This window comes from Nipponia nippon, unplaced genomic scaffold, assembly GCF_047370975.1.
Source record: "Nipponia nippon isolate SJK-2023a ecotype South Korea unplaced genomic scaffold, ASM4737097v1 scaffold_7, whole genome shotgun sequence".
Lineage (NCBI taxonomy): Eukaryota > Metazoa > Chordata > Aves > Pelecaniformes > Threskiornithidae > Nipponia > Nipponia nippon.
Genome location: NW_028262391.1, coordinates 12,552,216 through 12,565,361, shown reverse-complemented (window position 1 = coordinate 12,565,361; position 13,146 = coordinate 12,552,216). Strand labels below are relative to the sequence as shown.

Sequence of the window (13,146 nt, the reverse complement as noted above, 5' to 3'; positions counted from 1 at the left end):
TACAGAGTGTGCTCGCAAGGTGGCACCTTGCAAAACCTAAGAATTACTTGTGTCATACCCTGTGTTTTCACAGAGGCGCTCTGGAAGCTGCCACATTTATAGCACAGATCTTGCCTGAAAGTTAAATGTTTGCTTAAGTGTTTGAAGACTTGGAGCTCAGGGCTGCAAACTCTTTTTGCCTGAGATTGCTTTTGCACACTCCTGTATGTTTGTCTGTTGTTAGGAAATAGTAAATTAATTGCTGGAATGGGGAAAACTTGGCAAACTTGACTCGCAGGCATTATGGAGTGAGTGTTGGATGGTTCGTGCAGTTCTGAAATGTCCTTGTGGCTGCTCTTCACCATCACTTTTTTCTTCTCCCCAGTATTTTTTTGGCTCCCCACTCACCTAAGATTCTCTTTTTCTGCTCTTAGTGCATTGCGTTAGGTCTAGCAGAGCAGTCTGGGATACTTACACGCATGTAGCCCAAAACCAGTTCAGCTGTGGTTGTCCCTAATGCCGTTCATAAGCTATCATCTTGATGCTAGGTGGGGAGAGCGGTATGTTCGCGTGTTATTAAACCGCATTTGACACCTTACTTTGGAACGTTCCTTAACTTGGAGTCATTTGTGCTTGAGCGAGTCCGATCACTAAATCTGCTTCTTAACAGCTCTCTGTCACAAAGCCCACGCTTCTTGGTTGCTGAAGAGCAGAGCTTTGCCCAGCAGCCCTTGCTGAGGACAGTCCCAGCGCGTCCTGAGCAGGAGCGCTCGGCAGAGACTCTCTGCCAAGGAGAGGGGTGGCGTTCAGAGGGACATCTGCCCTTTCTCATACCTCGCGCTTGCCCCAACTAACGTGTTCCAGCACACCCACTGCATGTGGGTGGGGAGACATTTTAAATTCCACACAGCTCTTATTATTAGGGTGTTGAGGCACGCACATAAGCATCGTTCCTGGGCAGAGGGGTCATGCTGCTCTCAGGAATGGCGGGTCGGAAGTGCCATTTGCTGCACTGGAGAGCTGGACACTTCCAAGTGAGGAAGAGAGATAATGCTGCTCTTTAGTTATAAACTTCGCAAATCTAGCACCCATTTCTAACTCCTGCAGCACCTGAAAAGGGAAAGTTTGCTGCTATGCCTTTCTATAAATCCGTAGCTTTGATTCAGCTGTGTGAAGTGCTGGGCTTCATAATGCTTCAGGGCCCTTCTGGGAAGGTCCAATGGCTCCAGCTCAAAAGCAAGGATAGCTTGCTTCGAGATAGCTGTCACGATTTCTGTCCCAAGCTCGTTGTCTGTCTGTCTGTTCATCACAGAAGCAGTTCAGCTGAACCACCACTAATTACAACCTGGTACGTAAAGTGCCAGAAGTAAGTGTGCCCTAATGTGGTGTCAGCAGCTGCTTCGCCATCGGCTGAGTCACCACTGCAGTGGGGGCAGGGGACGAGAGGGGAGCATGGTGGCAGCCATCCCAAGGTGAGCTGTCCCTACTGGGGAGCTGCAGCTTGGTCTTACAGAAACAACAAAGCAAACGGCAAGCCAGCTAGTTATTTAAGTTACGACCATGGGTTGCACCCCTTCTCTCACCCTTGTCCTTCTGCTTAACCCTGCTCCTTCCTCTCTTCAGGATTGTACAGGGGTGCAGCACACCCACCGGCTGTCTTGGGGGGGGCGCACAGAAGGGTAAAAGAGTGTTCGCATTCATCAGAATGAGAGCTGGGGGAGGGCTGAATGTGGACTGGGCATGCCTTAATCCTTAGGTTGCTTTTCAGATGCTAAAATAGCATAACTAGCCTTGTAGTAACGATTTGTAACTTGCATTGCAACTCTTGTGTGAGTTTCTCTCCAGCCAGCTGACTGCTGCACGCTTCTCTGCAGAACAGCTCCGAGTTGCATTAAATGATTCAGTATTCCTACCAGGCACTGTTTGTCAAAGCCTTGGCAGCTGATGCCAAATACAACTGGCTAAGCCCCTTGTTAGGTGGCTGTGTCTTTGCGCTGACCTTCTGTACACTGTGCCTGCTGTTGACTGATTCTGCAGCCGAGAAATCTCTCTCTCTTCCCCCCCCCCCCTTCATTTTTTTCCAGTTCTTACTGGACGTGCTTGGCAAGATGGAGCCGCCGACCTCCTCCAGGCTGAATTCCCGAAAGAGAAGAAAAGATGGATCTGGCCCCAATGGGGCGACAGAGCTGGATGGAATCCCTCCAAAAATGTCCCGACGCTCATTTGTAAGTAAGCAGAGATAGGAGCTTTAGTTGCCTGCGAGATTAGGACATTGAGCCATAACAGCAGAAAGATAAATGTGATGGTTTTCCTGTGGACACAGAAAACAAGGGGGGGTGGGGGGGAAGAAGCAAATGACAGTAGCTATCCTTCTTGCAAAGCCAGTTTAAAATGTTCCTTTGTTCATACTAATAACATACTTACAACGTGGGTTTAAATTAGGTCTGAGGCAACCGTCACTAAGCTGCTTTTGTCGTGTGTCCAGCTTGTTTGTAGTCACTTTAAGCTGATCTGGAACAGGCATGCATATAGATGCCCATGGAGACATAAGCATTCATTTCTCACAGGTGGGTTTTCTTAAGTGACCCAGCAGGAGGGAGAAATACTCCAAACAAGCACGTAACAACTCATGGACCTCGCAGAAAGCAGTCCTGTTCAAGTCAGGGGAAGTGCAGGAGGGTCTGAAGTCTGTAAGCACTTGCAGAAGCAATCTGTTGAATCCATGCTCTGAAACAGTGTGAAGATGGCTGTTCATTTTATTCTCTTGGTCTCGCAGGAGATTGCATTTATGTTGCTGATGGTTCAGGAGCATTCACAAAAAAAAACCAAACAAACAAAACCAAAAGGATTTCTCCTTCTAGATCAACCTTGGGATGGCTTTAACAAGCTAAAGCCAGTGGGGTCTTTTCTAAAGGGGGTCTGTGCCAGTTAATGCCAGTGTAAAGAGTTGACTTTAACTTGTCGTTGCCACAATATTGCAATGATTGGCTTTCTACAGCTCTTCTCTGCCCTCTTCCTGGAGCTGTCCTATGTATCACCTGTGCTCTAGTTGCTCTTTCCTTATCTCTGTCAGAAGCTAGCTACCATTGCTGCCACGTCACATTGGGGTCATGGTCCTTGGCAAAATAAGGTGATGTGTTGCAGCTTTCCTCTTTGATAATAATGTTTTGCTCTTCAGGAGTACTTCAGTCTTGTCCCAGGGCATTTGACAGACGGTAATGAAGTAAGAGCAGCACCAGCAGTGAGAACTGGGGAGACAAGTGTTGGGAATGGAGGTTTGAGGCATTGTGTGACTTATCCCACAGACCCTTAAATCCTTGGCTGTTGTCAAAACCCACCCTGTCCCTCTTAAAGACCCCACATATTTCAGTAAGGAAAGAGAAGTGCACAGGTTATTCCATGGGAATCTCTTGCTCTTCAAGTTGGCGGCTGCCCTATGTGAGAAATAAAGCATCTGTCTATGAACAGCACAACAGAAGTAATATCTAGCCACTTTCTAAACTTCCTGGCTGTTTTTTAGCCACAGGGCTAACACAGACCTCCTGATGAAAGATTTCTTTTTTCTGCCTTTTGTGAAAGATTAATTTATTGTAGCAAGAGTAATACTGTTGCCTAACTGTGACATTACCTTGAAGCTTTTACCGCTCCCAACTAAACAGCTGGCTGGCAGAGTGTTCCCCTGAAGCAGCGGGACTCAGCAGCAGATGGTGGTAACAAGCCTGCTGACGCATAATCCTGTTGTATTGTGCACATCAGGTTGAGTCCTGACCCTTGTAGGCACTGCAGAGGAAGGACAAGACTGTGTGGCAGGAGCTTTTGGAGGCACTTCTCTGTGATCCTCTGATAATTTTGATAGGTTTTTCAATGCTTTTATTCCTAGCTTCATATCAGGTATGTGCCAGCCGAACTGCAAAGCATCTGGTTTTATTCACAAGTCCCAGATATAATGGCAGTGATGAAAGGAGAGATGTGCAGGCCTTACCTGACAGTAAGGATCCTGGTAGAGGAGGTGGTGTGTGAAATGCGGGTACTAGAGCCCCAGTAAGTTAAAGGAGATTTTCAGCAGTATCAGTTTGTTTGAATATAGTGGTCAGTGGTTACTTTCCTGTGTGCTTCACTTTGAGTACTGTAATAAGGAATGACATTAGCAATAATAGCGGTGGTCTTTCTGGTTGCAGTGGTGCTGGGCACTGTGGCAGGAGGCTGCAATGGGACAGGAAGCCAGAGAGGAAACTGCTGATTAGCTTTTTGCAGCTTGAAGGTATTATTGTAATGATCTGCAAGCTTGTTTCCTAGTCTTCTGGCTGCGGAAAGAGACGTCCATTGCTGCCCCTCACCTGGCTGGAAGGAAATTGAACTGTTTGTTCTGTTATGGGAAGGGCAGATGTTTTGTTTCCATTCAGAGGAGACTAGGAACCATACCTGGACTTCGGCTGCTGATTAAACATACTGCTGTGGTCAAGCTAGCAGATTAGAGGGATTTTCCTGAGGCAGTTGGAGATATTATGCCACAGATCGAGGTCAGTCTCTGACTGTGTGTGGCTCAGAAATGGCTGATGATACACATGTTCCCTGGGAATTTGTGTTGTTGTTGGTATTGCTCTTCTGCTTGTTCATATACTCAAATCGAGGAGCTGTTACAATTTGTACACCGCAGCACAAGCGCTCAGGCACAGCAAAGTGATGGTCTTGCCTGGGTGGGCACAGCTGGAGCTGCGACAGTGAGGTTTGATGAAGCTTGGCTTGTGCTGCTGTGAACTGCTGTTTGTCAAAAGTCTGTTTTTGCCAGCTGCGGATCTGAGCCTCCAGTTTTCTTGGGTCCAGTATGATTACCACCTTCTTTACTTTCTCTCTTTCTTCCTCTCTCAGGCTAATCGCCCTGCAGGGCCATTTTGAGGTTTAACACTAATTAGTCTTTCCGTACATGTGTTTGAATCGTGCAGACACAGAGTGAGTCACTCAGTGACTAGGATGCTGCAGTGGCAGTGCTGCCACTATGTAGCACACTCACCTTTGCATTCTCACAGCCAGCCTTCTCTGGTGGTTTAGGGACTGAGGGAACCAGCTCCGTTTTCAGATGAAGTGGAAATCGATTACAGCAAGCCATACATCAGAGTAACGTATGAAGAAGCGATGAGAGGGACCCCTTGTAAGTAAAAAAACAGACGGGAAGGGTTGCATAAATGTTGGGTCGGGGAGGGACGGGTATGATTTTGATATCTCTGAGACCGAACCAACCTTGTGTGTCAGACTGAGTTTGCAGCCAATTACTTAGTTAATGCTTTGGTGATAAGATAACTGTTCCCATGTGGAACTGGGCCTGCCATTACAACTGAAATTGGAGCCTTTGTATGTGAGGAGCCGTACCTTCATCAGTAAAACTATTTGAAGCAAATAGATATTTGTGGTTTAGTTCTTCCTGTGCCACTGACAGCTATAGAGTAGTATCAGAGTTGAACATTTTTCTGTACTACTTTGTCTGAGGCAGCTTAAAGTTAAGCACTTTAAAAGTCATCTCTTCTGAAACTTGAAATGGGCAAGTAAAACCAACATATGTCTTTGTCCAGAATGTCCCATTCCAGCCTGGATTTGAATTAAAGTCACATTAAACACAGCAGGCCAGCCCCACAATGAGAACATATCCTTTTATTCTCTAAACCAGGCTGGGAAAAACTCTGTTCTCTTTTTGCAAGTCCAAAGGCAGAGGCAGGACTGACTCCTGAAGGATGGCTGCCCTCTCCTGCCAAACGGAGTGTGCAGAAGGTGCTGTCTTACTTGGCCTCTCTGTTATGGAAACAGAGACAATAAAAATGCTGCACTTCTACCTTCTGCTGCTGAGAGATGAGCCAGCTCAGATTGAGACCTGGCAGTGGTTTCCTGCAGGAGGTTCTGGAAATCCAATGCTTTTGAGTCTGCATTAGTTTCCCAGCTGAAAATCTCCAGAGCCTGCACAAAGGTCCCTGATTTCAACAGTGATGGCTCTCCTGCCTGCTAAGACTAAAATACGCTGCGTGCTCCCTTGTTGCTGTTTATGCCTGTGCTCAGGAACTGTAGCTGCTGCAGTACAGAGGAAAAGGGAAGGATGTCCAATTTCCAGAACATGATTGCACTTTAATAAATGCCTGCCAAGACCAGCCCTCTTCTGGCATACAGAAAGCTTTTGCAGTCTCAGATCTCCAGATCCTTGGCTCTCCAGAGCCTCCTGGCATCTTTAGACTGAGGTGGATTTGCTGAAAAATGATTGTAAGAGGCTGTCCTCAAACTGACTCCTCTGCTTAGCTGGAATTTAACAACCCTACCTTTGCATCAACTCATCCTCTTGCTGCCTCCCAGGCTCTGTCTCTAGGTACCTTCAGGGCCCTGTCCAGACCCATGGGGTTTCAGCTCTCCTGGTAGGTCTTCTCTCTACCCCCACCTTGCCACAGCTTTGGTGTGCCTCTGCTCACACCACTCCTCTGAGCCTGTCTGCCCAAATTGGGCCAGAGAGCAGCAGGCCATTCCGAAGTGTGTCAGATACCAAGAATGTGTGGCTTTCTGTTACCAGCAGCAAGAGGGCTGGAGTCCTGTGTGGTGCCAGGAGACCAGAAGTCAGGGAGCCTCCTGCTATTACGTGGCAGTGCTAGCCTATGTCACTTTACCTCTGTGCTGACCTCAAAGAGAAGAGCTACAATTTCCCCTGGTAGAAGTGGCCTGAGGAAAGTTTTGATCCTCCTTATTTATCTACAGATGTAGCTGATAGTGCCAATGGTTCAGCAGAATTGTATCTGCTTTTCTTTGAGTAGTCAAGCTGGGTTTTTGGATACAGCCATGTACGTCATGGGGCAAGCCAGTGATGCTCGTGGGGAATCAGAACGGTCTGGTCCCTCAGCCAGACTGGTAGCTGTGGCAATGGGCTGTAGAGGAGAATGATGAAAAGGTCTTGAGATGCCATCCTGGCTGGTAGGGGGAAATGGGGCACCTGTGAAACGTTTTGGCCAGTTTCCCTCTCGTAGCTCACTGCTGTGCAAAAAGTTAATGCTGCATTTGGATTTCCGGAGGAGGGAGATGTCCAGGGTTTGCTTTCCCCTTGGTCTCCCTTCAGCTTGTTTTGGTGGATATATGGTAGATTTTGAGTCTGTCTTTGCACATGGTTTTATTTCAGCTCTGTCCTCAGCTGCATTTGTTTCCATGTGGGAAGGCAGAGAGCCATCCATTTCTCTTTACAAATCTTTCCTGGCTATGGCTCTGCATTCTGCCAGTTTTCTGCAATGCCCCCGTGAGTTTCAGGAGGTCCCCAAATGCAGGCATGAGCAGCAGCTGCTTCTCCAGGAAGGCATCTTCACAAACGTCTCTCTGTCTGTTTGGCACAGTGGATCGCCCCGTCAGAGTCTATGCTGATGGAATATTTGATTTGTTTCACTCTGGACATGCCCGGGCCTTGATGCAAGCGAAGAACCTCTTCCCAAACACATACCTCATTGTCGGAGGTAAGGAGTGACCTTGTTGACTTTGGCTGTCATAGGAGTACAGTTAACCTCCATCTGTGGCTGTGCCTACAGATGGCATAGCAGGGTTTTTGTCTTTATGGCCTTAGTGGCTCTCACTGCAGCCAGTTATGCCAAATGTTCTTGGAGTCTTATTGCAATATATTGAGAGTTAATATGTCTGCAGAAAGATATCCTGTACCAAATGAGCACTTAAGGAAAAGATTTCTGATCAGGCTGTTCTAATTCGACCCTTCTGTTTTTTGATAGATACTGGTGAGTTGCACATCTGAGTATCAAAATATATTAGGGGCAGTTGAACATCTGCCTCTTGAATGAGACAGTTAAAGAATGAGGAACAGTCCCTCCCTGGATGGTTGAGACTTGTATCACCTGTATCGCCCTGCAAGTCACTCCCTCGCTCCAGCTCTCTGTTTGGAATTGCTTATGGCTAATCCCGAACAGGTCCTGCTAGGAGTGTGGAGATAACGGTCGTTTCGTGGGCATGGTGCCTGGCCACATGGAAGTCACTGAGGCCCCATTTCTCCAAATAAAAGTTCCCCATTTTGTCTGTTAGGTTAGATGATGCCAGGACTATCCTGCTGACTGCCTGAGGGGATCTAGCAGAGGTGTTTCAGCCAGGCCTCCTTCAAGAATTTAATGGGGAAAAAAGAAACCCTTTCTTCTGGCTGCTGTAATAGGCTGGCCTCTGTCCAGGCAGTGCCTCTGTGCCCGTACCTTCACCCGCCTTAAAGACGTTAGGCTGCGCATGTACTCTATCAGGAGGTGACCTCTGGTGAGGCTGCATAATGATGTTAAAGTATCAGAGCTGAGAATACCTGTAACTAGTTTTCTCAACTACCATTAGCTTCCTGGAGCAAAATGAAGCTCTGATCCTGCGACAGAGCGATTATAACGTCTTTGTGTGGTTTGTTTCCTTATCGCAGTTTCACTCGCTGCTGAGGGCGTTTTTATAGTGTTACTTCTGCATTTTGTGTGTGTGCTACAGTAGTGTCTGGAAGGGGAAGGGAGGGAGGAGAGCTGAAATAGTCGCTCCAACCTACAAAACGCTCTGAGCTTAGAAATCTTGCAGGCGGAAAGACATCCCCATGTACATAAATGTTGTACATCAAACAGGAAAATAACTGCAGGTCCAACTATTGACATGTTAATGTAGCAAGGTGTGTAACCACGGTCTCTGCCTCTGGGAGACTGGTGAGGAGGTGGAGGGCAATGAACTGCTTCCCTTGCACCAGGAACTGAAACAAGAGGCCACAGCCCAAGTGAACATAAGCTCCAAGCTGGGAGCAGGCTCACCCGCTCTTGGTCGTCTGTTTGTCTAGAACATAAATACATCCAATACCAGCGAGACTGGTAATGCCTTGTTTACTTTTGAGTCTGATAACCAAATAAAACTCCCTTCTTCTCAATGTCGTACATTGCAGATTTTGAAGAGTTGTTCATTTACTTTCTCATAGAACATAGTAATTAAGCTAACTTGATTTGCTGTGAACTCACCCTTTGTTTTAATACAGCTTTCTGAGAACTAGACTGTGGTATGGCATGTTATGAAATAAGGAGCTTAGGGAATGTTTTTTTTCCATGGGCTTCAGTTTCCAGGCCTGAGACATTCATAGCTTAATGAGCAGTTTTCTGCCTGATAGAGCCCCAGGTGCCATTTCGTACAGGAGAGTCGTCTTCTGTATTGGCTCATTTTCTTGGTAAGCAATGTAGGCTCTAGAGACCTTGAGGGTTTGGGGTGGAGGTCTGCAGCTTGGGCAGAAATCCTCCAAACCGCCTGCCTGGAATTGCTGAGGAGTTTAGTGCCCCGCGCCGCTCCCTGTGCCTGGTGCTTTGTGGCTGGAAAAGCTGTGTTTGGAAGTGCAAGCGCCAGCCTCCATCAGCAGCTGGTGTTGCCTGGTGTAGCAGGGGTGTGTGCAAGGTCCTTTTGCTGTAAAGCATTGGGGTAAGTACCTCAGGCTCACTCTTCTCTGCCTGTTTCTTCAGTCTGCAGTGATGAGCTAACCCATAACTTCAAGGGCTTCACGGTAATGAATGAGAATGAGCGGTATGACGCTGTGCAGCACTGTCGCTACGTGGACGAAGTGGTGAGAAATGCGCCGTGGACGCTCACCGCTGAGTTCCTGGCAGAGCACAGGGTAATTTGTGACATTGGATCCGTTCTGAATTTTGATTAGCCACTGTTTGTGCTTGCTGTTTACAGCAAGAATTCATCCATGGGGGTGACCTCTGCCTGAGCAACCCGTTTCTGTTGCAACTCCTTAAGTATAGAATGAACTGGGTTACGGGAATCAAGTGAGTTTCTTGGGAAACTAGAAGCACTTGCTGAGCTGGCAGGTAATGTTAAAATAAGGCAGAGATTGTGACATGGTGAAAAAGCCTGAGAGGGTTCTCGCTGTTCCAGGAGGAGTTGGTGCTGGTTACAGATTGGTGTGAAATGCAGTAGGGAGAGGATAACATGGGTTGGAAGGGATTTCTGGAGGGCGTCTGGTGCAACTCCCTGCTTACAGCAGGAGCAGCTTAGATCTTCATCAGCTTCCCTGCAGCAGGAGACCAGGCAAGCTGTCTTGAGAGTCTTTTATCAGTTGGTACGATAAAGTGAAAGGAGTCTCTAACATCTGTTGAACTGCTTTGGGAGGTGAAGGAGTCTCCAGGGGAGTTTGCTTAGTTTACCCTTGTTGCCATTAACAAGCCATTTCTCTGTGGAGCTTAAAACAGCTGTGTCCTTAGTCCCAGCCTTTCCTCTCTGGTTTGTGCTTATAGTTGTTAGCAATTGCCAGTGAGAACTTGGGACTGCTCTGTGTTGCTTTTTAGCAGAGGAAAGTGTCTTGCTGTTCTCTGTCACACCCCTGCATGGAGGTTGTTGAGCAAAAAGTTGCCATCCTTCGGCAGAAAGCAGGAGACCTGCACGTTCAAGATAAAATGTTGACTTGCATCGCTTCCTTAATTTTCAGATTGACTTTGTTGCACACGATGACATCCCCTATTCTTCTGCTGGCAGCGATGATGTTTATAAGCACATAAAAGAAGCAGGTGGGTCTGGGTCAGATTCTCCAGGGCTTCCTGTCGGAGATCTGCTGTAGTTTCTCCTGTGCCCCTGTATGGCAAGATTATGCCTGGGGAAGTGGCAGTGGCCCTCTGGGAACAAGGTCTGCCCAGGAGGCTCTGCAAGCAGGCAGAAGTCCAGCTTCATAAGGCTAGGACTGTTGCATGTCACAGGCCAAGCATTGCCCAGCATTAATTCCTACTTCCAATCTAGTTATTGTGATTGAATTAGCAGCCACCTTTTGAAAAAATACTACAGTTTGGCTTACAGATTCTCACAAATGGAGAATCTCATAAGCATAGCAAAGTGGCTTCTCTAGCTGTTTGCTGTAAAACTCAGCGGGGGTGCAGCTTATTTAATATATCCAAACCCAGCCATCAGAGCTCATTATATTTCCACCCACTAAATTGTAGGACCCCTTGTACCTGTCCTTGTCGCCACACTATTCTATATGCAGTGGATTATAGTCAATAGTCTTTAAACCAGCTAAAGTGAAGAGCTTTTCATTAGAAGACATGGTGTTTTGACATGCTTTGATCTTACTTAGGTCTTCCTCATGGTCCCAGAAAGGAGGACTCTGGTACTGTATATTCAAGGACAAAGATATGGTGGTGTGAGGACAGTTAGGAAATGAGCTCTTGACAGGAGAGATTGTTTCCTGATAGAGGTGGCAGCAGCTTTTTGCTGTGTGTCTTGCTACAGCTGTCCTGGGTCCTGTTCCCCAACTTTAGGCATGTTTGCACCAACTCAGAGGACTGAGGGGATCTCAACATCAGATATCATCACCCGGATCGTGCGGGACTATGATGTTTATGCCAGACGGAACCTGCAGCGGGGCTACACAGCTAAAGAGCTCAACGTCAGCTTCATAAACGTGAGTTGAAGTGTGTCTCACCACAAGCTGCACGAAGCAGAATCTTAGAGTGTGGAGATGTAGTCTTGTCTAGTGGTAGCACAGTCCTGCCATATGCCAGTAAAAGGCCAGTCTGCAGAGCTGAGCAGTTGCACCAAACCGCTGTCCTTGGAGTAGAAATTAGACTACTTCTGCCCCTGAAACTGCCTCTGGGACCCACCCAGAGGAACTGGGGTTTTGCTAATACTGCTCCATTGTCAGAAACGTCTTGGTGACATTTTACCTGTTGAAAGAGCTGGAGACAGGGTGTGTGGTGAAATGTGTGTTTTCTTGAATTGAATGAAGTGTGGGTTGTTCTTGGCAGCAGCTGCTGTGTCTCATCTCTCTCCTCTTTCCTCAGCCACCTTTTTAAGGTAGAGTCATTTGTTAGGATAAAATCTGATCCTGTTCTCGCTGTACTATTCCCTTCCTGGAGCTGCAGGAGCAGCAGTGCTTGGGTAGGAGAGAAGGACATGCTCTGATCCTGTGCCGAGCAGCTCTAGCCCACAAGCAGAATACATGGCAAAAGGCACTTCTGATGTTGGAAGTAAAGTAGTAAACATTTTTTTTTTTTTTTAATCACTCAGATACTATGCCTATTTTTTTAAATACAATAGAATACAAAAATGAAACAGGAGAGGTAACAGCTGCTTGGCCTCTCTTTGGCATGTAACTCCTCTGCCTCTGTTTAAAAATGCCCAGCAAAAAGACTTGCGCTATCATGATATGCAGAGACCTACAGCAGGTCACTCAAATCTAATCTGTATATTGTCTAAATATTTCCCTCTTCCATGCACTCCTATTAGATAGTGCTTATCTCTGGGTTTAGTCTCGCTCTGTGTACTGTGCCAGTGCCTGCCACAAAGCATCTCACAGCCCCACTGTGTCTGCCATTTAGTCTAGGGAAGAAGTGTGACTGAAGCGAAGGAGGAGTGTCACGAGGCTAATGGAGATGCTGAGTCTTAAGCAACAGTTCAGTGTAATAACACAGAGCAGAGGTGGTCGCCACTCAGATCTGGTGAGCTGTATTCTGATCCACCGCTTACTGTACAGGAGAAGAAATATCACCTCCAGGAGCGTGTGGATAAAGTGAAAAAGAGGGTGAAGGATGTAGAGGAGAAGTCAAAGGAATTTGTCCAGAAAGTGGAAGAGAAGAGTATCGATCTCATTCAGAAGTGGGAAGAGAAGTCCCGGGAGTTCATCGGCAATTTCCTGGAGATGTTTGGCCCAGAAGGCGCATTGGTAAGGAGCCACTCTGGAAAAAGGGGAAAGGGGATTTTGGAGAGCTTGGCAGTCATTGTAGGGCTTCCGGAGCCCACACTCTGCAGAGCAAAGGTTTATGGTTTGTTGCAGTGCTTGATGTGCTGCTGGTCTCAGACAAGTTATCCTAGGCTTGGGCAGCCTGTTCGCTGGGAGCCCTCACCCTTGCCAACGGGATAACGCCAGTTACAGTTGTAGCATGAAAAGTCCTTGTGTCCCACAAGCCGGCCTGTAAACTCCAGCCTGTGTCCTGCAGGCCGCTGAGCAGCCAAGAGATTGGCAGTCACTTTGTCACTGGCCTGCGATGAGTCTGAAGCTACTTGCTTTTGCCAGGCTCTCCTGTGCTGCTGGGTAAATATCACAGGCACTTCATGTACGAAGTGCTTGAAAATGGGTGATGATTACACTGTATGCAGTTTCCAAAGCCTAGAGCAATGCTTGGGCTTTTTCTGCTCTTATATTGCACGAAGCATTGAAGGGACACG

The 13,146-nt window shown here is 47.3% G+C and overlaps 1 protein-coding gene across 6 annotated transcripts in view; it reads left to right on the top strand.

The window, feature by feature from the left end:
• The window catches only part of PCYT1A (phosphate cytidylyltransferase 1A, choline), a 29,044-nt gene that overhangs the window by 12,079 nt on the left and 3,819 nt on the right, over positions 1 to 13,146 (top strand). For 3 of the 6 annotated variants that reach the window (XM_087738938.1, XM_087738940.1, XM_087738937.1), the window contains 7 exons: positions 2,064 to 2,204; positions 5,029 to 5,128; positions 7,329 to 7,445; positions 9,450 to 9,601; positions 10,418 to 10,496; positions 11,241 to 11,383; positions 12,455 to 12,643. In XM_087738938.1, coding sequence (XP_087595064.1) covers positions 2,088 to 2,204; positions 5,029 to 5,128; positions 7,329 to 7,445; positions 9,450 to 9,601; positions 10,418 to 10,496; positions 11,241 to 11,383; positions 12,455 to 12,643 — 897 coding nt within the window. In that variant the 5' untranslated portion in view covers positions 2,064 to 2,087. The remainder of the gene's footprint in view (positions 1 to 2,063; positions 2,205 to 5,028; positions 5,129 to 7,328; positions 7,446 to 9,449; positions 9,602 to 10,417; positions 10,497 to 11,240; positions 11,384 to 12,454; positions 12,644 to 13,146) is intronic. The other 3 variants (XR_015700386.1, XM_087738936.1, XM_087738934.1) reach the window with 1 other exon arrangement.